At 40.6% G+C, this 25,850-nt stretch overlaps 2 protein-coding genes across 5 annotated transcripts in view; one reads left to right on the top strand and one right to left on the bottom strand.

Annotated features, from left to right (window-relative positions):
• The window catches only part of LOC114568676 (sodium bicarbonate cotransporter 3), a 50,473-nt gene extending 40,140 nt beyond the window's left edge, over positions 1-10,333 (top strand). For 2 of the 3 annotated variants that reach the window (XM_028598306.1, XM_028598304.1), the window contains 10 exons: positions 65-226; positions 1,766-1,879; positions 2,113-2,274; positions 2,971-3,222; positions 3,414-3,482; positions 3,753-3,926; positions 5,172-5,309; positions 5,900-6,024; positions 7,072-7,188; positions 7,841-10,333. In XM_028598306.1, coding sequence (XP_028454107.1) covers positions 65-226; positions 1,766-1,879; positions 2,113-2,274; positions 2,971-3,222; positions 3,414-3,482; positions 3,753-3,926; positions 5,172-5,309; positions 5,900-6,024; positions 7,072-7,188; positions 7,841-7,922 — 1,395 coding nt within the window. In that variant the 3' untranslated portion in view covers positions 7,923-10,333. The remainder of the gene's footprint in view (positions 1-64; positions 227-1,765; positions 1,880-2,112; positions 2,275-2,970; positions 3,223-3,413; positions 3,483-3,752; positions 3,927-5,171; positions 5,310-5,899; positions 6,025-7,071; positions 7,189-7,840) is intronic. The other variant, XM_028598305.1, reaches the window with a different exon arrangement.
• Positions 10,334-12,534: 2,201 nt separating this feature from the next.
• LOC114568241 (homocysteine-responsive endoplasmic reticulum-resident ubiquitin-like domain member 2 protein) lies at positions 12,535-24,436 on the bottom strand. Of its 2 annotated transcripts, XM_028597715.1 has the most exons (11): positions 23,736-24,436; positions 23,079-23,216; positions 20,460-20,611; positions 19,638-19,995; positions 18,354-18,431; positions 16,678-16,791; positions 16,372-16,505; positions 15,837-15,950; positions 15,462-15,752; positions 15,094-15,202; positions 12,535-13,695 (listed from the first exon to the last, which is right to left on the bottom strand). In XM_028597715.1, the coding sequence occupies exons 4-11, from the start codon at positions 19,785-19,787 to the stop codon at positions 13,528-13,530; spliced, it is 1,158 nt and encodes a 385-aa protein (XP_028453516.1). In that variant the 5' UTR covers positions 19,788-19,995; positions 20,460-20,611; positions 23,079-23,216; positions 23,736-24,436; the 3' UTR covers positions 12,535-13,527. The 2 variants fall into 2 exon arrangements, with proteins under 2 accessions (XP_028453516.1, XP_028453518.1); XM_028597717.1 differs by lacking the exons at positions 20,460-20,611; positions 23,079-23,216; positions 23,736-24,436 and adding an exon at positions 18,645-18,741 and having other exon boundaries at positions 19,638-19,752.
• Positions 24,437-25,850: the final 1,414 nt, after the last annotated feature.

Genomic DNA, 25,850 nt, shown 5'->3' on the forward strand with positions numbered 1-25,850 from the left:
TACTGGAACAGCTTATCAACATTCTGTATTACAATACTAACCTAATACTACCTTTTTTCTCTAGATGTGTACAACACTCCATGGGGAGTTTGTGGGTCCTGCCTGCGGTCATCATGGGCCCTACATCCCAGATGTTCTCTTCTGGTCCATCATCCTCTTCTTCACCACCTTCTTTCTGTCTTCCTTTTTTAAGCAGTTCAAGACCGAGAGATATTTTCCCACCAGGGTGAGATGTTTGCTAGATTTGTTATGTGCACTTTTGTTATACTACTCTTAACACCACAAACGTGGCTTCGAACTTCAAAGTACAATACCATTTTATATCACTGGTTAAAATTTAAGAAACAAACAAAAAAAAATAATAAACTCACATTTGAACAGGGTGTTCTTTCTACATCTCTGTGCATGCAATAGTGTGTAGATCTAGCTTAAAGCTATAGTGCGTAGTTTCTGTCGCCCCTATGAGGAATTCTAAGTAGTGACAACAAAACTGTCGGCGCGTCCACATGATACAAGCCTTCCGTGATCTCGCACCGGCCCCACCCCTCCTCCACGCAATTGATAGTAGCCAAGGAGGACACGGCGGATTGAAAAAGCATGGACTCTTCAGAAGAGGTAATTAGCTTCTCTTGAGTTTCTGCGCGCGAAAGTCGCCGGACAACACAATCTTCTGAACATAGCCAGACTGAGAAATACAGAGAGAGTTGTGTGGAGCTGATGGTCTTAATTAGCTTTGTAGCAACTCATTTGGCAATGGCTTTAATGTAACGGACGTTCATTAATATCAAAAGTTATGCACTAAGGGCCCTATTTTAACGATCTAAGCACATGGCGTGAAGCACCTGGCGCAGGTGCGTTTAGGGCGTGTCCACTTTTGGGCGTAACATGCAATTAACCAATCAGAGTGTCATCACCCATTCCCTTTAAAAGGCAGGCGCGTTTGTACCTTGGCGCATTGCTATTATGATGGCGGATTTGCACCATAATATTTTTATTTGTAATCTTTTGCATGTTTGTGTGCTGCTGCGCTTCTCTGTGTGTGTGTGTGTGTGTGTGTGTGTGTGTGTGTGTGTGTGTGTGTGTGTGTGTGTGTGTGTGTGTAGCAAGCATAATGTGCGCGTGCTGTGCACGAGCCTAGGCACATTTGACTAATTTGCTGTTATAACAATGAAATGACTTTAGTCCAGGTTTTTGTTGATCACTTCCTGCTGCCTCAAGATAGCAATACACCAAGAATTCACCTGAACACACCTCCCAATTAGATAGTCCTCCATGGGCGCAAAGATGGGCACAGGTGTATTTGCTATTTAAACGACGTGGGCACTGGACGGGAAATTGACAACTGTGTCGGGTCTTAAACTAGCAAAGACACCTGCGCCGGGTGCAAGATAGGGCTTTAAAGCTTCTCACGCTATGTAAATGTTTACATTGGTTCAGTCATTAGTATGCAGTATCAGTCTCGTGTACAGAAAGAAAAGGTCTTCTTGCATCCTCCCACACAGTCCCAGCTAGCCTGTTATCACTTGGCGTTCTGTGCAGGCAGGCGCTGGTCTGAATTGTCATGCTTTTACTGTTAACATGAATGTAGTTATTACTTTGGTGGATCTCAACACTGTCCTAAATTAAAAGACTGTGGTTGTATTGGAGCAGCTTCTATTTATTATTTTTTTCTGTGTGTATATGTAGAAGAAAATAGCATGCATGCTCAGCTGCAATTCCTAAATAAGTCGATTAAAAACAACTGTGTTGCTTGTGTGTTGGGTAGGTGCGGTCCACTATCAGCGACTTTGCTGTGTTTATAACCATTATGATCATGGTGTTGGTGGACTATCTAATGGGGATCCCCTCGCCTAAACTTAACGTCCCTGACCGCTTTGAGGTAGGTATCTATTCCAGCATGTATGTTTATCTTTGATTGTTCAAATGACAAGGTGATATCGCACATAATTACTTCCTCTGTAAGGACATTCTTATGTCAGCAAAGGTCTAAATGCAATACCTTGATAAAAAAAAAAATAATAATAATAATGTTCACATCATCAATTATTCTCAAAACAAATCATGTTATGCCTAATATACTAAATGCAGCCCATCCCTGACTATTCCCTGCAGCCAACTTCAAAGAACAGAGGCTGGCTGATGGACCCGTTAGGAGAAAATCCCTGGTGGACACTGCTGGTGGCAGCACTTCCTGCCCTGCTCTGCACCATCCTCATCTTTATGGACCAGCAGATCACTGCAGTCATCATCAACCGCAAGGAGCACAAGCTCCAGGTCAGACCGGCCTTTGGAGGTTTACTTTTGGCAGTGTTATCCTTATCCTTAGAGTTATCCTTAGGTTTTCTGAATTGACAGTATCCTAGATAGTCTTTTCTATCTTTGTTGTTGGTATCTATCCCTTCTTTAATATCCAGCAGTTTAATAAAAATTCCAAATAATTTTAATGTGGTATTTTGAATTTATGTTGATGTTAAAACAAATGTATCAATGCACCAAATGTACTATATAATTCATTTCAATTTTCTTTTTACTTTGGTACTTATTTGTGCCGCCTCCAGCATTTTCTATCTGAATTCTCCCTTCTTTGCTCTCTTTACACCTCTCTAGCTTTCATTCATTTCTCTCCCTTTCTGTCATCCTTAATTATGGTTGAAGACATCAGATTTCTCTTGTCTGTCCTTCTCATCTCACAAAAATTCTTCAACTATAATCTCTTTCACCTTTTTCTTAGATAGTTTTATGCCTCTGGGTTCCACAGTGCTACTATTTTAAAAATGTATTTAATTCACCTTGAAAATTCGTAGAGCAAACATTTGAAACTCAGTATTCCAAGTATGGATGAGCAAATTACAATATGTATGCTCCTGAATCTTGTTTTCTGTAATTCTATTTTTACTTAAGGATTACATTTGCAGAAACAAACCTTCTGGCTCTCCAACTCACTTGCTGTCTCACTGTTTTTTCTTACAGAAAGGCTGTGGCTATCACCTGGATTTGCTGATTGTGGCAGTAATGCTGGGCGTGTGCTCCATTATGGGCCTGCCATGGTTTGTGGCTGCCACCGTCCTCTCCATCTCCCACGTTAACAGCCTGAAGGTGGAGTCTGGCTGCTCCGCTCCAGGAGAGCAACCCAAGTTTTTGGGCATCAGGGAGCAGAGGGTCACTGGATTCATGATCTTTGTCCTCATGGGTTGTTCTGTTTTCATGACATCGGTGCTCAAGGTGAGATTCCGTAATAATACTGGCCTCTCCTTTTGAATCGCCCAAAATGAGAAGTTCATCTAAGAATCGAACATGCTAAAGTGGTTATGTGTTAAACGTGTTTTCACTAAATGCCATGTTCCATGAGCCGTTTCTTTCCTGAACTGCAGTTGAATCATTTACACTGGGGTTATGCTTTGTGCTCTTTACAGTTCATTCCTATGCCAGTCCTATATGGAGTCTTTCTCTACATGGGTGTCTCTTCCCTCAAAGGCATTCAAGTAAGACTCTAGTCTGCTGGTCTTTGAATCTAATATGCCTTTTTTCTTAACACAACAGCAGTCATAAGCTGTTTGTGAAGATATGTTTTTTTTCCTGTGTAGTTCCAAACCTTTGATTGTAATTCAGATTCCTTAAATGCTTTTGTTAAATGTGTTCCCTCTTCTGAAATATGTATAGAATTTTCTCTTTACCTCGCCACCCCTCGTCTTTCCAGTCTTTTTCATTAGCATTTCTTATCTCCCTCACCGAGCCTCTCATTTTCTTTGTAGTTCTTTGACAGAATCAAGCTGTTCGGCATGCCTTCCAAGCACCAGCCTGATCTGATCTATCTGCGCTATGTGCCGCTGTGGAAGGTCCATATCTTCACCCTCGTGCAACTCACCTGTTTGGTGCTGCTCTGGGTCATCAAGGCCTCTTCAGCAGCTGTCGTATTCCCCATGATGGTAATGACCTCAAACCTCGATGACTGTCGCACATTTAGTCACTTAACATAAGTTCACAATAAGTTAAAGATACAAATTCAGCCTCACCAATTTAAAGCTACGGTGCACAACTATTTTATATTAATAAACGTCCATCACATTCAAGCCATTGCCAAATGAGTTACAAAGCTAATTAAGCCTTTCAGCTCCACAAAACTCTCTCTGTATTTATCAGTATGGCTATGTTTACATAATGGTGTAGTCCGACGACTTTCGCTCGCAAGAGCTCGAGTGAAGATAATTACTATATCTGAAGAGTCCATGTTTTTTAATCCTCAGTGTCCTCCTTTAACTACTAGCAACTGCGTGGGGGATGCGTGGGGGTGGTGCGAGATCACGGAAGGCTTGCTTCATGTGGATGCAACGACAGTGTTGTTGTCATTACTTAGAATTTCTCATGGGATAGATAAGATCTACAACTGTTAACTATCACAACACAGTAGAGTGTGTGTCCAGAAGTAATAGGATTAAATAAAATTTCTAATATCACCATGATACATAATTGATGTTCATTGTGGTACCAGATGAAATGAAGATATTAAATGTTTTTCTCAGTGTAATAGATGTGTTTATGCATTGTCCATCAGTCCTTCTCATTCTTGTGAACACGATATCTATGGGCACAAATGTCCACTCGGACTCAAGAACGAACTAGACTAAATTTTGACTAGATTTTGGAAGTCAAAGCTCAAGTTTTTTGGCCATAACTCAAGAATTCATACGCTAATTATGACAAAATGTCACAAATGGCTGAATTGGTGACACTAATCTTGAAACTGTGGTGATTGTATAGATCATCTTTCAGGGTACCCGCAGGGTCTTAAAAGTCTTAAAGTCTTAATTTAACTTAAAGAATCCTGGGGGTATCCTGTTCTTTGCTGCTGGGTTGAAGATGTGTGTGCAGTGTTTACGTTTCGGCAAAAAATACACTTAATACCTTTTTGTTAAATTCAAAGTCCTAAAAGTCTTCACTACACATATTATGTAAGTCTGGACAGACATTGATGTAAATTGTATACTAACTGCAAATGGAATATGGAATTGGAACACGGCTATAGTTTGTTATTTGAGGAACAACGCCACCGGTTGGCGGAGGAATACAACCGCAAGGCGGTAATTGTAGTTTTATTCCATTTTGTTTATATTTTATTTATATTTTGTGATCTTGAATCTGTGATAATAAATCCCTTGTCTACGTGTCTCCAGGTTCTGGCGCTGGTCTTTATCCGAAAGCTACTAGACTTTTTCTTCACAAAGAGAGAGCTGAGCTGGCTAGATGACTTGATACCAGAAAGCAAGAAGAAGAAAGAGGACGACAAGAAGAAGAAAGAACGAGAAAAGCTGGTAAAACTCATCTCATTTTATTGACTTGTTGTTGTTTTTTGTAGTGAAATGAAGTCAAACTGTAATTAAAGCAGAACGATAAGAGAAGTTTAGTTTTTGCTAAATGTTCAAATTTACAATACAACAATATTGCTGTGATTAGCTTTGTACTTTATGTATTTGTGTGCTAGATCAGTAAATGTTCAACAATACTGTAGTACCTTTTGCACTTGCAGTCCCACAATGAATTGACAAAAATATGATAATATTACAACAACATCAAAATCCTCCATTTCTCCCAGAGTTAGAGTAAACAAAGCTTCACAAATCATGTGCTCGATACAGTCACTTGTCATTGTGACAATGCTACGATACAAGTGGTGGGTCTGGGTGCATAAATCGTGGAGGGTAATCGTGTTGCTATTACATCCTAAACAGATTTGGAAATGGCCAGAGTTGCAATACCCCAGAGATATCTGTAATCTGGACACTATACAGCAGTGGTTCCTAAAGAGTTAAAAATGGCATGATTAAGAAGATATGAAAATGACAGTTACCCCATACCAGTGTTTTACCTGCCTCACTGCAGTCACAGCCATTTTGTGATTTAGGCCTCCAATGCTGTTTTCAATCAGGAAGAAGAGACCAGACTGCACGAAGAGGAGGCGTTGGCACTGAAGGACAGCTTTGACGGCTTGGACCGGCTCAAAATCCCAGTGAAAGCACTTTCAGGGAGGTGAGTGGTGCAGCCCATAAAGCACACTTTGATGCCCAGTTCTGGGATGAAAAGCAGAATTTTATTTCAACTGCTTAGTGAGGCATCAAGTGTATTCTTTTTTAAATTATACAGTCGATCTCATCTTTTATGATTATATTTTCTTTTTTTATGGTCTGACTTTTATGAGGCAGCTAAATGATGAAAATGCATTTTTATGATGTCTGAAAATGCTTTACAGACTACACCTAATGTAAATAGTTCCCAAAAGAATTTCCTAATCCATAATACATAAATAAATAAGTAAATGCCTTAACGGCTGAAGACTAGTCCGGAAACCTGAAGAAAAAATGTAGATCATAGTAAATAATAACCTGGAGCTGTAAGCACATTTTCTGATTCATCATGATGTCATGTACAAATGGTAATTCTGACACTGGTAGTCAGCTGTGTGTTATTATGTCCATCTTGAACAGATCATACAGAATAGGACTAGTGACCCACAGCCTCCCAATGGAAGAAGAGGTAGCAGGGTTGTGTGTCTGATGGAAAACATCTGACCCACATGGCTGCGTTCTAACCCTCCTCACTGATAGACAGTTAGCGCATGGCCAAAACTGTCGGTCCTCTGCTATTTAAAAAAGAGAAACACTGGCTTTAAAACACACCGCTTTGTGTGTTCTTGTGTTCTTTTTATTATTATTTTGAGGGTAATACAGTCTGTGGTCAAACGTTTGTCTTGTTGAAATAATCCTATCATTGTCTAACTAACTAATAATGTGTACACAATCAATTTTTGCCTCCGATGCAAAAGGCCCACATTTCTTGATACATGGTAACATGGAACATACTGTGTGTGGCCTGTCTGGTCAGTCATTTTGTGCTTTTAATTTGTTTTAATCTTTTTTTAATTATATGCATGTTTGTGTCTGCTTGTTTGAACCACTCTCGCTGATTTGATGTCTACATGCCCGTCTTCTCTTTGTGTGTGTGTGTGTGTCTGTGTGTCTGTGCGTGTGCGTGTGCGTGCGCGTACGTGTGTGTGCGTGCATGCATTTTGGCATGTAGTTCTGATTCTGACCCCTTGGTTGTAAATATCTCTGATGAAATGGACAAAACTGCAGCGTGGACAGCCGTGAACTCGAGTGCAGAGTCATGTGTCCCACTTGTCAAGCGTAGTGAAAGGTAGCTATGCCATCTCCTGGAGTTTTCCAGAGCCCCCTCCCCTCCCAACTGCATCACTTTAATATGATTATATATAATATATGATATAATGTTGACTAAAACTAATTTACTCTGTTAGGGACTACTGAATGTTATGACTCTGCAAGGTTATTTTCATACTGTAGTGAAATAAACTGAGGCTTATTGCTACCTGGAAGTTAGGAGATCAAGTCAAGTCAATTTTATTTATATAGCCCAATATCACAGATTTGCCTCATCTGTACAGCATAAACCCCAGTATGATTTCTAAAGCAGAATTGAAGTCCATGGAAAATTCTGTCTTCTTGAGTGTGACTCCTTAAGCTGTTCATTTGAGTATGTTGGCAGGAATACTTTTAAACTTTACTAGGAAATACATACAAACCTTAACACAAGTTGACATTTAATCTAGAATTGCCTCAGTTAGGAGCTGCGTATTTTAACAGTCTTCACATAAGCTCCGTCATCAACAGTGTGTACTGTAGGTGGTACAATCCTGTTCTAAGAGCACTGGTAATTGAGCACTATCACTCCTCCTGACAAAATCTCACATTTGCAGTTGCTCCCCACCCACATTACCAGCATACATTTGCATAAACCACCTAATATTGTGTGTGTCTTTCTTCATTAACAGTCAGGAGAAGGTGGCCTGTGTTAGAGTCGACGTCAGCCCAGAAACACCAGGAGGGGGTTCTACTACTGAGTCCTTCCTGTGATAAACCAAGGCCCTCTTCCCCTCTTGCTACCTTCCCCCACACAACACTTTACCCTGCTGACGAGCACCATCATAGTGGTAAAGGGGGCATAGAACTGGAGCAGCACAACCTGCCTGCAAAGTTCCCTTCTTTGGGGCAGCAGGCGAGCTCCCCCAGGGCTGTGAGTCCTACTCCACGCTTCACAAGTCCTGAAGTGTGCAGCATATGTACAAATGGCTGCCACAATGCACTGTAGAGCGCACATCTCAGAGGAATGAAGGATTTCTGCTGTTACTGCCCACCAACGCTCACTGTTTAGGAATTCTCTCAATGTCGCAATGTGTCATGCATTAAAACCACAGATGCCAAAGGAAGGGGCCTCACCGGTGAGGATCTTGGATTGTGTGTTTTAATTTTACTGTTATTGTTTTAGCTGATCACAGTACTGGACATGTGATGTCCTTTGTAGCTCATACACCATGAGTTGCCCTGTTTGTTTCCATGTATTTTAGGTTGGCTTAAGACCTTTCACCTAACTACACCAGCTTCACAACTTACTGTATTTGATTAAAGCCATTCAGGTACTGTCAGTGCCAGCTGATTATATTTCATAATTTGTATGGCACCGTATATGACACAAACCAAAACAGGTGCATTCAGATACAGTAGATACTACTACTACGACTACACCACCACATTACTACATGTACCGTTGTAGAATCTGCTTATGAATTCTCTCTCCTGTTTGCAGGGGAACACTCAGTATTGATATTGCTGTTCATAAGTTGGTCAGTTGTTTTCACTGTAAACCTCAATGTTTTATTTTGTATTTGATCTTATCTTAAATATCATTAAGTATGTATGTATTTATAGTGTGTTCTTTTAATTTAAAACCTTTAGAAAAAAAGAGGCCATATGAAGTCTGTACTGTACAGTAAGCACTTTGCCATTATAGTTTCTTACCTAAAAATGGAATATAGTGTGTTAATAAAAAGGTTATCTCCTCCCACCGTATCTATAGAGCGGTTGTTCAAATGTCAGTTAAACAACTCAGGAATCGTGACTGATTTCTGACTGTGGTCACTTGATATTTCTTGTCACAAGGCAGTGATAATTAGCTGTCCACTGTATGTCCTTACATCTCTGGCATCACCACTATTTTAATAAATGCTGTAAATCATATAATATAGTAAGTTGCAAGGTAAAAAAAAAAAGAAAATATTCGTGACCCAGTTAGATGCACCGGTTTTTATACGGTCTGTGTTGCTGTTGTTGTTGTCGTTGGTAATAGTGTGTATGTCTCTATGGTGTAAAGATAATTTGGTATGTTTAGCGTTTCAAGTCATTTTATGCAAAATATTTCTACAGTAAATGTAAAAACTATTATATTCTATTAAGTTCTTGTTTCGCTAAAGTGCGGTCTTGTTTTAGCAATAAGTATTCCATACTGTGCAATGTATGGACTCATGAACCTAGCTAATATCCAGGCAAAGAATAATTGGTGAAATGATTTCTGTGTCTGTTTCATCGGCTCTGTCTGTGTGTAGCTACAGTGACTATACGGGCAATAGCTTACGTGCCTTGTCAAAGCTCTTTATGTGCAAGTCTTGTACTGATAATTTAAGTGTTCAGAACAGATATACAGGAACATGCGTGATGGCACACAAATGCCAAAGATGGACCATCAATACTATACAAGAGTAAAGTAGTACACGGCTCATTTGCAGAGGCTTATGTCTGTTGTAGTGTTATTCCACGTCTGTGTGAACGTCGTAGCCTGAGCCACCGACTCAAACGATGTAACTCGATTTATCTTCCATTTACAAATGTTACTCTTAATACTGTGTGTGTGTGTGTGTGTGTGTGTGTGTGTGTGTGTGTGTGTGTGTGTGTGTGTGTGTGTGTGTGTGTGTGTTCTACTCTCAGCTCTTGTATCTGCTCACATTTAAAAGCTCTTTTATCGATATTGAGGTACTGTTTTTTTTCAGTGAATGTCAAATGTATTGTACCGTAAACATCAAAAATGATTTTGGTGACATTTTGCCAACCAACTATTTTCTAAAAAGCTTAGATTTTAATTAAGTCACAAGTATTTCCCAAGTTATTTCTTTACACATATGGACCATTTGATATAAAACGTGTGAGTTGTCGATCGGTGGAATCATCACAATAAAGTGAACATCCACCAACCAACTTATAATTTAACAATGTTGTTTATTTTGATGAAAAAAGAACCTATTTTCACATGACATTAGTTTCAACATATATATATATTTATTAGCTTAAAGAGGTGATTCAACCATGTAAAGAACAAAAGTGTGAATATTTTACACTCCATCACGTAGTAAAGCATCAGTGAAGCACATAGCATTCTGTTGTTAGCTTGAATGATGACCTATTGGTGCAAAGCAATAAAAGTGAATACATGGTGATTTTCTTCTGTCTTTATTTAAAACCACACTGTGAGCTGTATGGGAGATGATGCTCATACTTGAGCTTTGACTGTAGTTTTGTGAAAAAGAAGTATATCTTGGAGTGAACAGTGTTGTGTTTTTTTTGCATGGTTCTTTTTTGGTTACTCCAAAGTCATGTCAATTACTTACAGCTCATTAGCGAGGCACGTGTCTCCTAGTTTAGCTTATCACAGATATATCAGTATTGTTATGATACACTGAAATACAGAAATGCCAAAGATAAAAAAAAAAAAAGTTTAAGGTTATTTAGAAACTATGTTTACATTGCAGAGGGAGATCTTAAGTTAAAGGTTTATTTTTTAACTGTAAAATGCCCTGCTCAAACATATCTTGGTCACAATTATAAAGGAGACCTTATATAATTTTAAATAATAATCTTAGTTTTCGTTATCAGATCTTTTAAAGTCTTAAATAGTGATATTGGTATATGCTCTAAAAACATCCAGGCAAAAGGTGGCAGCAGAGATCTGTCCTACACACCGTACGCACCCGGCGCCACGAGGGGGGCAAAAGGGGGCTTTGCCCCCCAGTTGTATTGTCTGCCCCCTTGTTTCAACATCATACATCCATAAAACATACAAACTGAAACACAGCAACACCATTACTATTAGGTTACAAGTTCTACTTGGCGTCTACATCGCATAAGGGTTTTCAACTACTAACAATAGCGAGCCATATTTGACACAGAGAGCCATCCTCTCACTTCAAAACCGCTGTGCTGACCACAGCTGGTAGCCTAGCAACGTGCATTGTTTACATGTCTTTTGACAGAAGCTAGTAGCCTGCTTAATATATTCACCTTATTTTTGCTGTCTATGGTAGCCTGACAAGCCAGACCCACATCTAAGGTGCGTCTAGATTTCTAGGCTAAGAAGCTACAGCAAGCTAGCTAGATGTGGACATGAATGATGATTTCTTGACTTCATGACGTTTACCATCGCGGTTAAGGGAAACTGGTTAGTGAAGGACATAGGAGGTAATTTTTGGACTTTTTGACCGCAGCCGTTTGGTTTTGTAGGGAACCTGTTGGGGCGGGAAACTTGCAACTAACCCTGAGCAGAGGTCTAATCAGCCAGAGTAAGTGAGAACACCTGTGTGGATGTGCGGGGTCTTTAAACATATGACAATTACAGACAAAAGATTAATTCACATAATAAGTATCAATGCTATGCAAACCTTTCAGTCTAGATATGGGGAGGCCTCGGTTTGACAATGTAGCTTGAGAGAGTAAAAGCTAGAAATTAATTATTGCATGAGTGTAATTCAGCTTAAATGTCCTTAAATGTTTATTATACCTGTGCAAACATTGATTATGATTGATTATGACTGTTGTAATTATACCTACCTAATGTCTTTAAAGCTTTTGACTGCTCATTGTTTTTGAGCAGCATGTGCTCTGATCTAGAGGCAGCACTGGCTTCAGCCCCATGCATCCAGACCTGAGCTTGCACAGTAGAGCTAAAGGTTAACTGATTCCATAAGGTAATCCATTTAACAACATTAAATATTTGAATATTTTCATAACGCTTTCTGTGGCCCAGTACAGTTAAGTCAGTAGTTGTGCTCATGTACTTTGTAACTACTTTGCTTTAGTGAGAATGGGAGAAAAACAAAGTGTTGTTACCCACATGACCACATTACCATGAATGAAGGTTTAAAGGTCCTATGACATGCTGCTTCTTGGATGCATTTATATAGGCCTTAGTGGTCCTCTAATACTGTATCCGAAGTCTCTTTCCCGAAATTCAGCCTTGGTGCAGAATTACAGCCACTAGAGCCAGTCCCACAATGAGCTTTCTTAAGAACTGCCATTTCTGTGTATGTAGCTTTAAATGCTATTGAAGATGAGAGAGGGGGGGCAAGGTGGAGGGTGGGGGTGTGGCCTTGACCAACTGCCATACTTCGCTCGTTTGCAAGCCATGATCTTTCTCATGGGTGGGCCAAATTCTCTGGGTGGACAAAGCAGAGAAAGGGGAGGTAACCTTTCCCCTTATGACATCATATAGGGAAGATTCCAGATCGGCCCATCTGAGCTTTAATTTTCTCAAAGGCAGAGCAGGATACCCAGGGCTCGGTTTACACCTATCGCTATTTCTAGCCACTGGGGGACCATAGGCAGGCTGGGGGAACTCATATTAATGTTAAAAAACCTCATAAAGTGACATTTTTATGCCATGGGACCTTTTTAATAAACACGATTATTATGGTATACATGTTAAAGATACAACAGTAGCCATTTTCACACACTCAAGAGGTGTAGCTTTGTCCTATTCCTACATGAACTCTGAATTGTGGCAGTGCTTTATTCAACAGTAAAACATTTGAAAGTGTCTCTTCTCCACTCAGTGCCACATGACTTAAATCCCAACAACAACAACCGTCCTGTTTGATATTCCATTCATTCTGGAAGATTAATTCTTCCAATTCTCTCAGTTCTTTCAGGCTGTCAGATAATTAGTGGTACATTGTTTCACTAGTACAAATCATACTTCTGTAGCCAACATCACTCTGAGATACACTTCAACACAGTACACAAATGTGTTCAGACACATTTTATGAGCTTTCAGGCCCAAATCACTAAATTATCACAGATGCTGCATGATTCAGGATTATTCTCCGAAGTTTAGCTTTTGGACTGAAGTGGCCCTTACTAAAAAAAAATGTCTTGTTTGGATACAACCACCATTACAAAAAAGCATAACAATTCTAACAAAACTAACAAATATTGCAGCTTCTCACAAAGGAAAAAGAGATTCAGGTTGTTAAAAACAAGAAGTGCCGTCAGTAATTTCCTTTATAGATATGCCTTCTGTCCCAATTTTAAAAATTACAGAATGCATTGACAGACACTTATTATTTTGACTATGTTTATGAGGCATCCCTACCAATCCTTGTATATAGCATTTAAACTAATCTTTGTGTCATTGGACTATTCAAAATGTTTTTCTTTGTGCAGACAAAAAAACAAAAACTCCATGAAGTGACCACTTTTTGGGTTAAATCAGTCATTTGTGTTTTGGCTCAGAGTCTTACATATGTAGTAAAGTACACTATTGGGAAACTACAACACTGTACTGCCAACAGAAAACAGTTTCCCTAAGCAGGTAGGATACTCGTCTTCTTAAGAATGTGCTCCTGTGGCGGCTCGTGGTTCAGTTAGCAGCGTTTGGCGGTCCCTCTGGGATGAGTGACATGAAGAAGGTTATGATGAACGACCACGTGGAGGACAGGAAGCCTGTGTGGGGGGCGCTGTTTGGATCCTCTGCTCCTTCCTCTCCACTTTCCCCATCATCGTCCGAGCCGTCATCCATCACTCCTTCCTATACAGATAAAGTCAAATTTATAGGAGGACAATCAGGTAAGCTACAGCATGTTTACAGTAACATGCAGTGCACTTATTACACATATTTGACTGTGAAATGCGATATCCACTATGTAAACTTGAGCAATGGCTCCCTAATGCAAAGTTACTGTCAATGTCTGACCAATTGAGACCTATCTGTACTGTAACAAAGACTTTTGTGTACTTATTTTTAATATAGATTTTTGAAATCATTTTTAGGCCTTTATATTGTTGATAGGACAGCTTAGACTTGAAAGGAGAGAGAGAGGGGGAATGACATGCAGCAAAGGGCCGCAGACATCTACCTTAATTAATCACTGATTTAATGCACCACCTGGTAAGCAAGCTAAGTGACTCCTAAGATTGTGTCATCAACATGTGCACGCTGGGTGTGGCTAACATGCTAAAATGCTCATGGTTGATCATCTGCGTTCACTTAGGAACTTTTAACTTTTAGAGAGCGGTTTGGAGACTTTCTGCTGTTTTTTGACAATAATCCCTGATGTGACTGCAGAGCCTCATTCAACTCAAAACTTTGACGAGCTCAGTGGGACAGAGAGGCTGAGTGGACTGGTTATATTGTGCTCAAGTTGAACCTGGGGCAGACTGAGGAGGACTGCGGTGCCTCGCAGAATGACGTTCAGACAGGTTAGTACAACAAAAAAAATCATTGACAAATGTAACTTTCTCCAGATGAGAACTTCAACTACCTCTGCCTAGCAGCATTGTGTTTGTGTGTGGGTTACGCAGTGTGTAAAAACTTATCTTTAAATATGTTTGTGGCAGCAGCCGCTGTGGAGTTTATGTTTATACATCTCTGTGTTGGCTACCTTGGTGATGTTTTGTTCTGCTGTTGATTGAATGTCAGGCTATTTAATTACTGTGGCTTAATAATGGTTGTTGCACGTGCCGTGCTGTTTGTTGTTTGTTTGTTTGTGTGTATATATATATATATATATATATATATATATATATATATATATAAAAACTTTTATTTTTTTCAGTTAATGTATTTATCATTTAGGTTATAAAATGTCAGAAAATAGCCCATCACAATTTACCATAGCCTATGGGTGCATCTTTAAACTGCCCTTTTTTTGACAATCTAAAATACAAAGTTATTAAATTTACAATGATATAATCCTCACCTTGAGAAATTGAGACCAGCCAATGTTTGGCGTTTGTTCTTAATAAACTGTTTAAACAATTAATTGATTATGAAAATAGTGGGTGATATTCCAGCCCTACTTGTCGCTTTTACTCAGCTATTCAGTGCATCTACGTTGTATTTGTAACCACGATGGGTTACAGATAGAAATCCCTTTAGCCCTGGGTGATGTTTTTGGTAAAGCTGAGATGGATGAAAGGAAGCTACCATTTCCTGTAAGTCGTGGTTTTGTAGCTCTCCCTCCATATCGTCCTGATTGGCTCTGTCTCCAGGGAGTTCATTCTCCAGGTTGAAGGGAAACCAGCCGGCCTGATGCCTGCAGTGACCGAAAAAACAAACTTTTTAGATCCTGCCAATAACAATATCATTAACCATTCATTATAAATTATACGTTTGCATAATATGTGTTCTAACTTGTGCCAGGAAGACCAAATTAGAATTCCTTGTTTAACAGGCTGTTTGTTTGATATAGTTGCGGTCAGACAAGAACCTCGATCATTATGGGAGGTGGATGGCATGATGTACAATATTAACCAAAAGCCCAAAATACCAAGTCAATATACAGCAGGACTCACAGGTAAAGCACTAGCATGGCCATCATCACCATGACAAACCGGCTGAAGGAGGAGTAGAAGTAGACTATACTGAGTAGGATCGCAGCACGTGAAAATGTGTACACCCAGTCCAGCCAATCCCGGTTCAGCTCCTCCTCGTTCATGATCTCCCCTCCCTGGGCGTTCATCTGGACTTCCTGGTTGCCACGGCCCCGATCCGCCTGAGGTTGCTGGGTCAGAGGGTCGGGCTGGTTAGAGTGAGTCGAGGGCTGGTCTGGCCTGAGGTGTTGAGAGGAGGCAGCCAGTAACTGACTGAAGAGGCACAGAAAGGATAAAAGCACAGTTGGCTACCTGGATAGAGGCCTGGTAAACATTCAGAAACATGAAGGGACTTACTAATGCATGTAACATTGCCGGGCATACAACTGCTGCCACCACATCAGTGTCATGGGGTTGTAATAGGCGGGCATGTTTGTGAGAGGAGTTGACTGTGGAGAGTACTGATTCCAGCTGAAAATAGAGACATTGCGTTACAAAAACATTTGACCTGTGTCAACCAGGATTATAATCAGGAAACAGGCCAAATAGTAACTTAACATGAACCACAATTGTCAAAGAGGCTGAGATGGACAGAAAATGTTAATTTGCTAAACTAATTCTTTCAACCCGATAGCAGCTCTGTATTACTATAACCTCTTTCAGACATGGAATACAGAACAGCTTGCTTTATAAACTGATGGAAGTGATAGCTTCTTGACTTCTCATTCAGAAATGTGTCTTTTATGTGAATATTTGTGTTCTTGAGGCTTTCTTGAGACATTCCAGGAAATGCTTAAAAATCCTTAGTTGCTGCAGTAAGTCAGCTTACTCAAATACTCTTTAACCCTGCACTGCAGCAGCTAGTGAAGTTTTCACCAGTCCCAAAGCTTACCTGTGTACCATAAATTGTGGATACATCTGGTGGTAAGGGAAGGGTCCAGATCGCTGTCTGAGTCCATCACTGCTCTCTCCTGTAGATGACTGGCTATGTTGACCAGTGGAAGGACTAGTAGAGTTTTGAAGGAGCTGTAACCAGAAGATAAATTCCAGGTTTATGGTTCCTCTTGAAAGAAAGGCAAGTGACAAATCTCAAATCCTCAAGGAGGTGTAAATTACAGCAGTGAGAGCTGGATGATGAAAGGAAATGTGCCGATGATGAAATGAATGGAAAGGTGTGAGGAGCACGTGGGTGACACACCGTGGGACCGACTGAGTTCTCCTGAGGCTTGTTACTGCGGCTGCAGGGGGGCTTCGGCGAGCTGGGAGGGGTTCGTGAGGCGCACACCAGATGGAGCATATGGTACTCATCCTGCTGTAGATGCAAATACAGCCCTTTAGTAAACAGAGTCCAAGTAAGGCATGTTCAAAGAAAAAAAAAAAAACTAACACTATTCATATTATCTGCGTAATATTGGTAAATGCTATACTGCTGAGTATAACATGCCCAATTGATTTTCTCAGTAAATATATACACTACCGGTCAAACGTTTGGGGTCACTTAGAAATTTTCATTCCACTCCATTATAGACAGAATACGAGCTGATCTGAGTGGGTGGCTGATCTTTAATGCAATATCTACATTGTCCATTATCAGCAACCATTCATCCAATGTTCCAAAGGCACATTCTGTTTACTAATCTGATATCATTTTAAAAGGCTAACTGAGAAAACATTGGAGAACCCTTTTGCAATAATGTAAGCACATAATGTAATCTGAAAACTGCTGCCCTGGTTAAAAAAAACAATGCAACTGATCTCAGATGGTATTCTGTCTATAATGGAGTGGAATGGAAATTTCTAAGTGACCCCAAACTTTTGACCGGTAGTGTACAACCTGAGATAATGCATTACTTTAATAGTGAATATTGCTGTAATACTTAGTAGTGGATAGCATGTTTACATCTTTCTGTCTATTTGTCAAATACAAAGCCCATTTTTATGTTGCAGATGGCTGCCTTTAAAGGAACATGGTATGTACATATGCCAAGTTTTAATCTGTCAGGTATGTGTTCCAAATGTAATACATTTGATCCATCAAAAATTTCAAAAACAAGAAAAATATTCAAACAATGCGTAAGGCCCAAAAACAGTGCAACAAAGTTACACCCCTATGTAACTGAACATCTCATTCCTAAAACATAGCTTCTAGTATATAACAGCCTCCACTCTTCTGGGAAGGCTTTACACAACCTTGCTGCAGGGATTTTCTCCCTTCAGCCACAAGAGCATTAGTGAGGTCAGCCAGTGCTGTTGGGCGTAAAGGCCAGGCTCACAGTCCATGTTGCAGTTTTACTGGTGTTTGATGGGGTTGAGGTCAGAGCTTTGTGCAGGCCTGTCAAGTTACTCCTCCTGACCAAGCTGGGAAAAAAATTCTTTATAGACTGCACTTTGTGCACAGGGACTTTGTCATGTTAAAACAGGAAAAGGGACTTTCATAAATTGTTGCCACCACGTTGGAAAAACACTAATGTCTAAAATGTTATTGTATCAGAAAGATTTCTCTTAACTGAAACTACGGGACCTAGCACAAACCATGAGATACTTACAGTATGCAGTTGGTGAAAGCAGAGAATCAAGCAGCTTGTGTGCTTCTTGTTAGCTTTAGAATTATTCAACCAATGTTTTGGGTTCAGTTTGTTTGTCTACAGGATTAGAGAAAAAGTACAAGCCCGATTCTCCTAAAACTTGGTGAAAGGGTGGAACATGGGCCAATGAAGAATTCATTACATTTTAGAGCAGATCTGAATCACGGAGCAGATACATCAATTATTTTTTACTTTCGTTAACAATGTAAGATAGGGTATAGCGTTGGTGGAGGTCTGTGTTCTCTGAGTCACTCTTATAAATATGAAATCCAACACATAGGGAGCCTACCTTTCTGAGCACATCTTTTAAGGTAAAGTGATCCAAAAGCAGCTTCCCAGAATACACCAGCCTCTGGTCTTTGGAGCTCTAGAAATCCAAAATTATTAGGATAATGGGGTCACCGGAGATAATTGTATATTAGCAAAATGTACAGAATATAGTTAATTTAATTTTGTTTGCCCTGTATAAACATTGACAAAAACAACAATAAGCAGTAAAATAGCAAACTGAAATAGTGAGTGAGTGAATGAGATTATAATAACCTCATTTGACATAAGTGGGTTTTAACAGTGGATTAACCTGACAGTGCAACATGGTCAGGTGTGTCCTCTTAAAGTCTGCATTCACTGTACGACCATTCAGGAATTTAAATTGCCTATTTCCAATCCTGGCCAACCTGCAATGGAAAACCGTTTATTCTGGGTTCAAGATGCCTCACTGTTAAATATGCCACAGTTAACGTCCACTAAAAAAGATTAAGTGGAGCACTTATTTTTTTTACTCCACAGCTTTAGGGAGGAGTTTGTCCCTTTGGGTTTACAATGATTGCATCAAAGCAAGTTCCAGGAAAGTGGAAATGGAAAAGGAGCAAAGTCACACTAGCAGCACAATACACCAGGAATCTAAATGCCTTCCTTTCATTGTGATGTCAAATCTACAGACGCCAAGACTCTTACAGCTACCATGACTCTGGAAATCGAACGTCTTTCACTTTAGAGCATAGATCAAGGTTAATGGTCTGTCACTTTTGTGATAATTCAACAGTAATTTGAATCACAGGAAGTGTAAAAGGATTCAAACAGCAATCTGAACATGTTGGCAGTGTTAGTCCTGGACTCAAATACAGTTAAAAGTCTACAATACCAGCCAAATCCATTTCTTCTACACTATTTCTGAGTGGAACTGTAAATCTGACATTCAACAACAGGCAACAATGTTTGATCTTATCTTATACAACTCACTTCTTGGGTTTAAATTCTACAAACATCATACATACCACCATCACATGCAGGGACCCACCTGACTATGCATAAGTTACTGATGTTAACAGTTTGTGTCCGGCTGGGAACACGTTTTACTTGTTTATGTCACCAGTTTCACTCACTTGATGTTTCTTGCCACACTATGCTGTCAAACTGCCCAATAAAAGGCAAAAAACAACACACAGGATACAACGCTTTCCTGTGATTTAACAAAGGTGATCAGCTATGACAGAGTAAGGTAATTAGCATTAATACGTTGTTAATGTTCTCATCTCAGCAGATGTAAGTGGACTGGAGCCAAAATACTCACTGGTTTGCATGGGTATACATCTGACAGGTGTGCTTTAAGTTTCTTCACAGTCCAATTCTGGCAACAGTTGATAGTCTGGTCATCGTACATCTGGTTGGGTGCCCTGATGACAAGGGTAACTGCAGGACTGTCCACAACACCTTGATCCATGGCTAAAAACCATTTGTCTCCAGTGGTGAACAACAACAAAAAAAAAGATCTGGACTGCCCTGTTAGAGGTACTGGCTACAGTCCTCCTAAAAGTTTTCTCCTGACATCAGAGCGAAGCTTTAATATTATAAAGTCTGATAATGCTAATGTGCAGCTGCAAGGGGTTTCCTGTAATTGTGTACAGACGGCTCACTAGAACTGCTGGAACCTAAGGTCAGAAAGGGGACATGAGATTAGCGTGATCCCAATAACAGTAGGCAGATTTATTACAGACAAATTATTTGTGCTATTGTCATGCAAGCAGAAATTTGGCATTACGTTTCAATAATGTTTCAGAAATAATTAACTGTTACTTGTTTGAATGCTACTCTGACACATTTAACAAGACAAACGTGTAATGACTAGTGTTAGACTGTTATAACGAGCTCGTACAGATGTAACGTTATAGAGGCGTAACGGCATGTCTGGACATGGACTTATAACAACATTTGCTGGTTAGGAGTATTTAACAACTGGCTAAGCTAACGTTAGCCTCACTAGGTTTTCTGCTACTAATGTCAGTCAACTCAAGCCGGAAAAGTTGTTAGCATACTTAGCTAGCAAAATTAAAACTATCTTTTTTTATAAAGGTATTCGTCTCACACAGAGGACTGGCATATCATTTTTGCCTACCTTGTTTACCCGCAGTGACCGAAATACAAAGCCTACTTCTATCCAAGCCCTGACTACCTGGGTGTTGGTCTTCTTCGTTGCACTTCAGGATGTTGTCGACATTTAATGTTTATTACCGCCACCCACTGGTAGACGTGTGAGTTCTTCTTCTTCTGTTATTCAAGGAATTAATTCATTTATTTTATGAATACCCAAGTGGAAATTACATATTTTTTACACTCTGTTGTTACATATTACACCCAGGCCAGAAATACACAAACATCCACAAACAGGCGAGGTGAGGCGCCCCGAAAAACCATGTCCCTATACGGACTGAGCTGCACTGCCACCCTCTATGCTGTCAACCCCATAATTGGCAGTACAACTGCCATGATTAAATAGAAGGAATAAGCAAATAAATGAATTAATAGAAACATTCTTATTTATATAAATTGGATGGAAAAAATATTAGCCATTTTTCTTGGTACAACGCTACACAATTCATCAGAGCCACAAACTACAGCATCCAAAATAACCATAAAGTTGAATCAACACCTCTCCAAAAGAAAAACTCAACTCAACATTACACTTTCATGAAGGTAAGATTTATTGCGGGACTGTATTAAATAACTTATGTATCTGTAGCCTACCAAATAAACTGGCAGCTAAGTTTATTCTTATAGACATTTTTTTTCTGAATCTATTCACGTGATTATGGCCTTAAATCAAGGAAAAGATTGGAAACAATAAAATCACGAGAATATTAATCAACTGCACAAAGATTGAATCACTGACTGAACAAACAAGTGACTGATTAGTGCTGTGATGGGCCCATGGGCTAAGGTCTGCAGTTGAAGTACCGTTAGTCTTGCATTGCCATATCTACACAGCTCTGTGAGTCAATTTGACTGCCATCTGGTGGTGGTACAGCATAACACCCTGCCTCACTCTTATGGCGTTTTTCCATTACATGGTACCTGCTCGACTCGCCTCGACTCTACTCGACTCTACTCGCCTCGACTCGCTGTGCGTCCGTTTTCCATTGCAGATTTTAGTATCGCCTCAGCGTGGCTGGTCGTCATAGCGACTGCCGTGGACGTGGCTTAGTAGCTTGCTTTCCCATTGACATATCCCCGACGCATTTCTTGGTTCTCCGTCTCTGTCTCCGTAAACAACATGATATCAAAGAGATAGTTAACGTTTACTGCTCCAGATTTACCACCGTGGTCACATATATATGACTCTAGAGTCGCTACTCGCTTTGTTTCTCTCACATATATATGGCTCTAGAGTCGCTACTTGCTGCGGAGATAATCGCCGTCACTCTTTCACTTCTCCCTCGCTCACTAGCTCCCCACCCACACACATAAGGCGACTCGACACACACACATCACACATGCACACACCAGCGCACCAGTATAACCATCAGGCCACTTGTATGCTACAGAGAAAGCTCTGTGTGGAGCCTCAGGCAGCAAAAAAAACACCGCTGGCTAAACTATTTAAAAATGCTGTCTCTCAATGCAGTGATCAGTGACGCTTTCCGACCAATCAGAAGCCTGCAGGGTTTCACGTCACCTTCTCAGCTCGCCTCAGCTTGCTTGGAACCTCGACTGAGCAGGTACTAAAAAAAGTACCTGTTAGCAGGTACCAGGTACTTTTTTTCGTAATGGAAAACCAAAAAAGGCGAGTAGAGTTGAGGCGAGGCGAGTAGGTACCATGTAATGGAAAAGCGCCATTAGATCCCTATCTGATTTTATAAAACACACAAAATCTTTGGTCTGCTTGGGCAATTGTATGTTTTTGTTGTGTTTTTTTGTGTCTATTTCAAGATAACTAGTACTCAATCATCACTGTATGCATCAAGGCAAATTTATAACATATTTTTGTTTGTTTATTACATTAAATCAAGTCCCATAATTGGAAAGCAGTAAGCATTATACTTTAGTATATCAACAGGCAAGTGACGTGAGGAAAAAGAAGTAACTTTTCACACTAATTTACTGTACAGATGTGACCTGACAAATGATTAACACTTCTTATCAGCCATAGCATTAGTATGGAGAGTGTACAACTGAACTAAATGTATAATATTCAATGTTTCATTACAATGTATTTTAGTTAGATGAATACAAGCAAACTAAAATGTTCAAGCCTAGGGAGTGTGTTGATATGCAATGAATCAACTGTGATGCCTAGTGTGACCAGCAGAGGGAACTAGTTAGTGGTATGATTATGGTGTATGTTGGTGGTAGGACAGACGAAGAAGAATGGCTAGGGAAGCTAGGTGGTTGTGATGATGTTCAGTCGTACATTAAAGTTTGAGCACAAGCTCGTTGTGGATTAAGAAAACTAAGTCTCATCTTTAAGACTCAAACAACACAGGGAGAACATGAAGTTTTACATTTAAACAACATAACCTAAATTTACTTATTGTAACCTTCAATGAAAAACTGAGAATAAATGTTTTCAATCTGCTCTGAAAATTGGTTAACCTACAGAAAAAAACTTCCAGACTACTATTTTCTGAGTAGACAAGAACATAGCGTGTGTGTGTGTGTGTGTGTGTGTGTGTGTGTGTGTGTGTGTGTGTGTGTGTGTGTGTGTGTGTGTGTGTGTGTGTTAGTTATATGATCTGACCTATTTTTAGACTACTTCTTGGCCCAGATTTCCTTCAGGTGCTGTAGTTTCCTAGCACAGTCCAATAACAGGCAGGTGAGGTGAATTGGAAAATGTTCGCCCATTGTGCGCTGTGATTGGTTGCTGCCTCACACGACCCTGATGAAGCAGAAGATGGATGAATGGATTATGCTGCGTTCCCTTTACCACGGAAGTCTGAGGTCGGAACTTGAAATAACGTCACACCCGAGTTGACCGCGTTCCAGTTCCAGTGCTAACAACAAATTGTTAGCATTATGTGTTATTTTGCTCGATCAAACACCATAGATAGATAGATAGATAGATAGATAGATAGATTTTTATTGATCCCAAAAAAATGGGAAATAACGGTGTTGCAGCAGCAAAATATCAGACACAAAGCACACATACAGGGTATACATTAAATAATAGGAAACAATATGAATGACATAATTGAATACTACACAAGCAATATTTGAAATATATACCATTTTGAAATAAAATGTACAACTGTTTCAATAGATATAGATAAACTTAATGTGCAAGTTGGGGAGCAAAAATTTACAACTGTTTCACTAATAATGATAGGATGTAGATAAACCTATTGTGCAAGGTTGTGCAAGGTGCATTCACTGCAGTTGTGATGTATATGAGTCTTACCTCACACTCAGTGATGAAGTGTTAAAAAGTTTAATTGCCTGTGGTGGGAATGATTTCCTGTAGCGGTCCGTGCAACATCGAAGCTGTCGGAGCCTCTTAGAGAAGGTGCTCCTCTGTTGGACCAGTGTGGGGTGGACTGAGTGGTTGGGGTTATCCATGATAGATAACAGTTTGTTCAGTGACCTCTCCACCACAGCTTCAAATGTGTCCTGTTTGCAGCCAATAACGGAGCCAGCCTTCCTGATCAGTTCAATCTGTTTGTGTCGCTGGCTCCGATGCTGCTGCCCCAGCAGATGGTGGAGGAGAACGGAGCGCTGGCCACAACAGACTGGTAGAACATCTCCAACATTCGGCTGCACACGTTGAAGGATCTCAGCTTCCTCAGGAAATAGAGTCTGTTCATCCCCTTCTTGTAAACAGCAGTGCTGTTGATTTTCCAGTTCAGCCTGCTGTCAATGTTGACATCCTCAACCATGTCCTCATCTCCACCCAGAATACCAAGGGGCTGCGGAGCCATTCCCTTCCTCCTGAAGTCAGTCACCATCTCTCTGGTCTTATCCACATTCAGCAGCAGGTGATTCTTACCAGACCACTCCACAAAGTTGTCCACTAGCGCTGTGTACTCTACCTCCTGTCACCCCTTATACACCCAACAACTGCAGAGTCATCAGAAAACTTCTGTAGGTGACATGACTCTGAGTTGTACTGGAAGTCTGTGGTGTATAAGGTGAACAGAAAGGGAGACCGCACAGTCCCCTGTGGAGCCCCCATACCACTCACCACCACATCAGACAGAACACGGTCCATAAGGGCAAACTGTGGCCTGTCTGTCAGGCAGTCAGTGATCCAGGAGACTGTGGACGCACCGACACCCATCCTCTGCAGCTTCTCACCTAGCAGTGGCTGGATGGTGTTGAATGCACTGGAGAAATCTAAAAATTTGATTCTCACAGTGCTGCCACCACCATCCAGGTGCAAATGAGCTCGCTGCAGAAGATAGATGACAGCATCGTCCACTCCCAGATGAGGCTGGTAGGCAAACTGTGTAGAGGGTCCAGAGAAGATCTCACCTGCGGCCTCAGGTAGGCCAAGACCAGCCTCTCCAGCACCTTCATCACATGGGATGTGAGAGCCACTGGGCGGTAGTCTTTGAGGCCAGATGGAGTCGACTTCTTGGGGACTGGGACAAGGCAGGACGTCTTCCACAGCAGCGGCACCCTCTGCAGGCTCAGGCTCAGGTTGAAGACATACTGGAGAACACCAGACAGTTGACTGGCGCAGGTCTTCAGGACCCTGGGGAAGTGTCTGTGGGGGGAGATGAGATGTGCTGTAGTTGTGGGGGGAGTGGGCAGACCACAGAGGGGGTGAGGGGGGAGGTGTGGGAGCAAGAGAGGGGGGAGGAGGCAGAGAGGGGGTGTAGCAACTTTTCCACGGATAGAAGACTGACAGTACTGTGTGGACGACTAGTATAAACTAGTATATAAGCTAAAAACAGTATATACATACAGCTTTCACTGCTGTTGATGCTCGGAGCAGCCATGTTGGATTGTGATGCCGGGGTTGGTTGGTGAGGTTCTCCCGACTTTCAGAGTCAGAAATCCGACTTTGAGGGGTGTTGACATTTCTACGGAAGACAAGAAAAAATATAGACACCTTATCTCGTAATTACAAGATCCTGATCTCGTAATTTTGAGAAAAGATCTCGTAATTATGAGATAATTTTAAACACCTGGAAGGCGGAATATCTAGCTAGTTGTCAGTAGGCCACTGCTCAGTGATCAACTGTACCACTGAGAGGTAACATTAAATTCAGCTGGGTTAAGTTAGCGTGATACCTCTTATGTAACTTTATAGATAGTACTGGTTAATGGACATATCTGTTCAACTGATTCTGCAGAAACCCTACAATGTCCAACAGATCAGGATGGGCTTTCCGCCGGAACAACCGCAATGTCCTGAGGTGCCTGTGCAAAGTCGACAAATTGATAACAATCCCATCTATAGTACTTAAAGACATTAGCGTCCCAGACCAAAATAAAAATTTTATGGTTTAAACTAAACAGGTGAGACGTGTGTTGTAATGAATCAACTGTAATACCTAGTGTGACCAGCAGA

The sequence above is a fragment of the Perca flavescens genome, chromosome 14 (assembly GCF_004354835.1).
Source record: "Perca flavescens isolate YP-PL-M2 chromosome 14, PFLA_1.0, whole genome shotgun sequence".
In the NCBI taxonomy this organism is placed as follows: Eukaryota; Metazoa; Chordata; class Actinopteri; order Perciformes; family Percidae; genus Perca; species Perca flavescens.

Coding starts and splice junctions, on each gene's coding strand:
- LOC114568241 (XM_028597715.1), bottom strand. CDS start 19,787: ATGGATCAAGGTGTTGTGGACAGTCCTGCAGTTACCCTTGTCATCAGG. Junction 16,792..18,353: donor TAAAAGATGTGCTCAGAAAG/GTAGGCTCCCTA, acceptor TTGCATCTACAG/CAGGATGAGTACCATATGCT. Junction 16,506..16,677: donor AGAACTCAGTCGGTCCCACG/GTGTGTCACCCA, acceptor TTCTGGTTACAG/CTCCTTCAAAACTCTACTAG.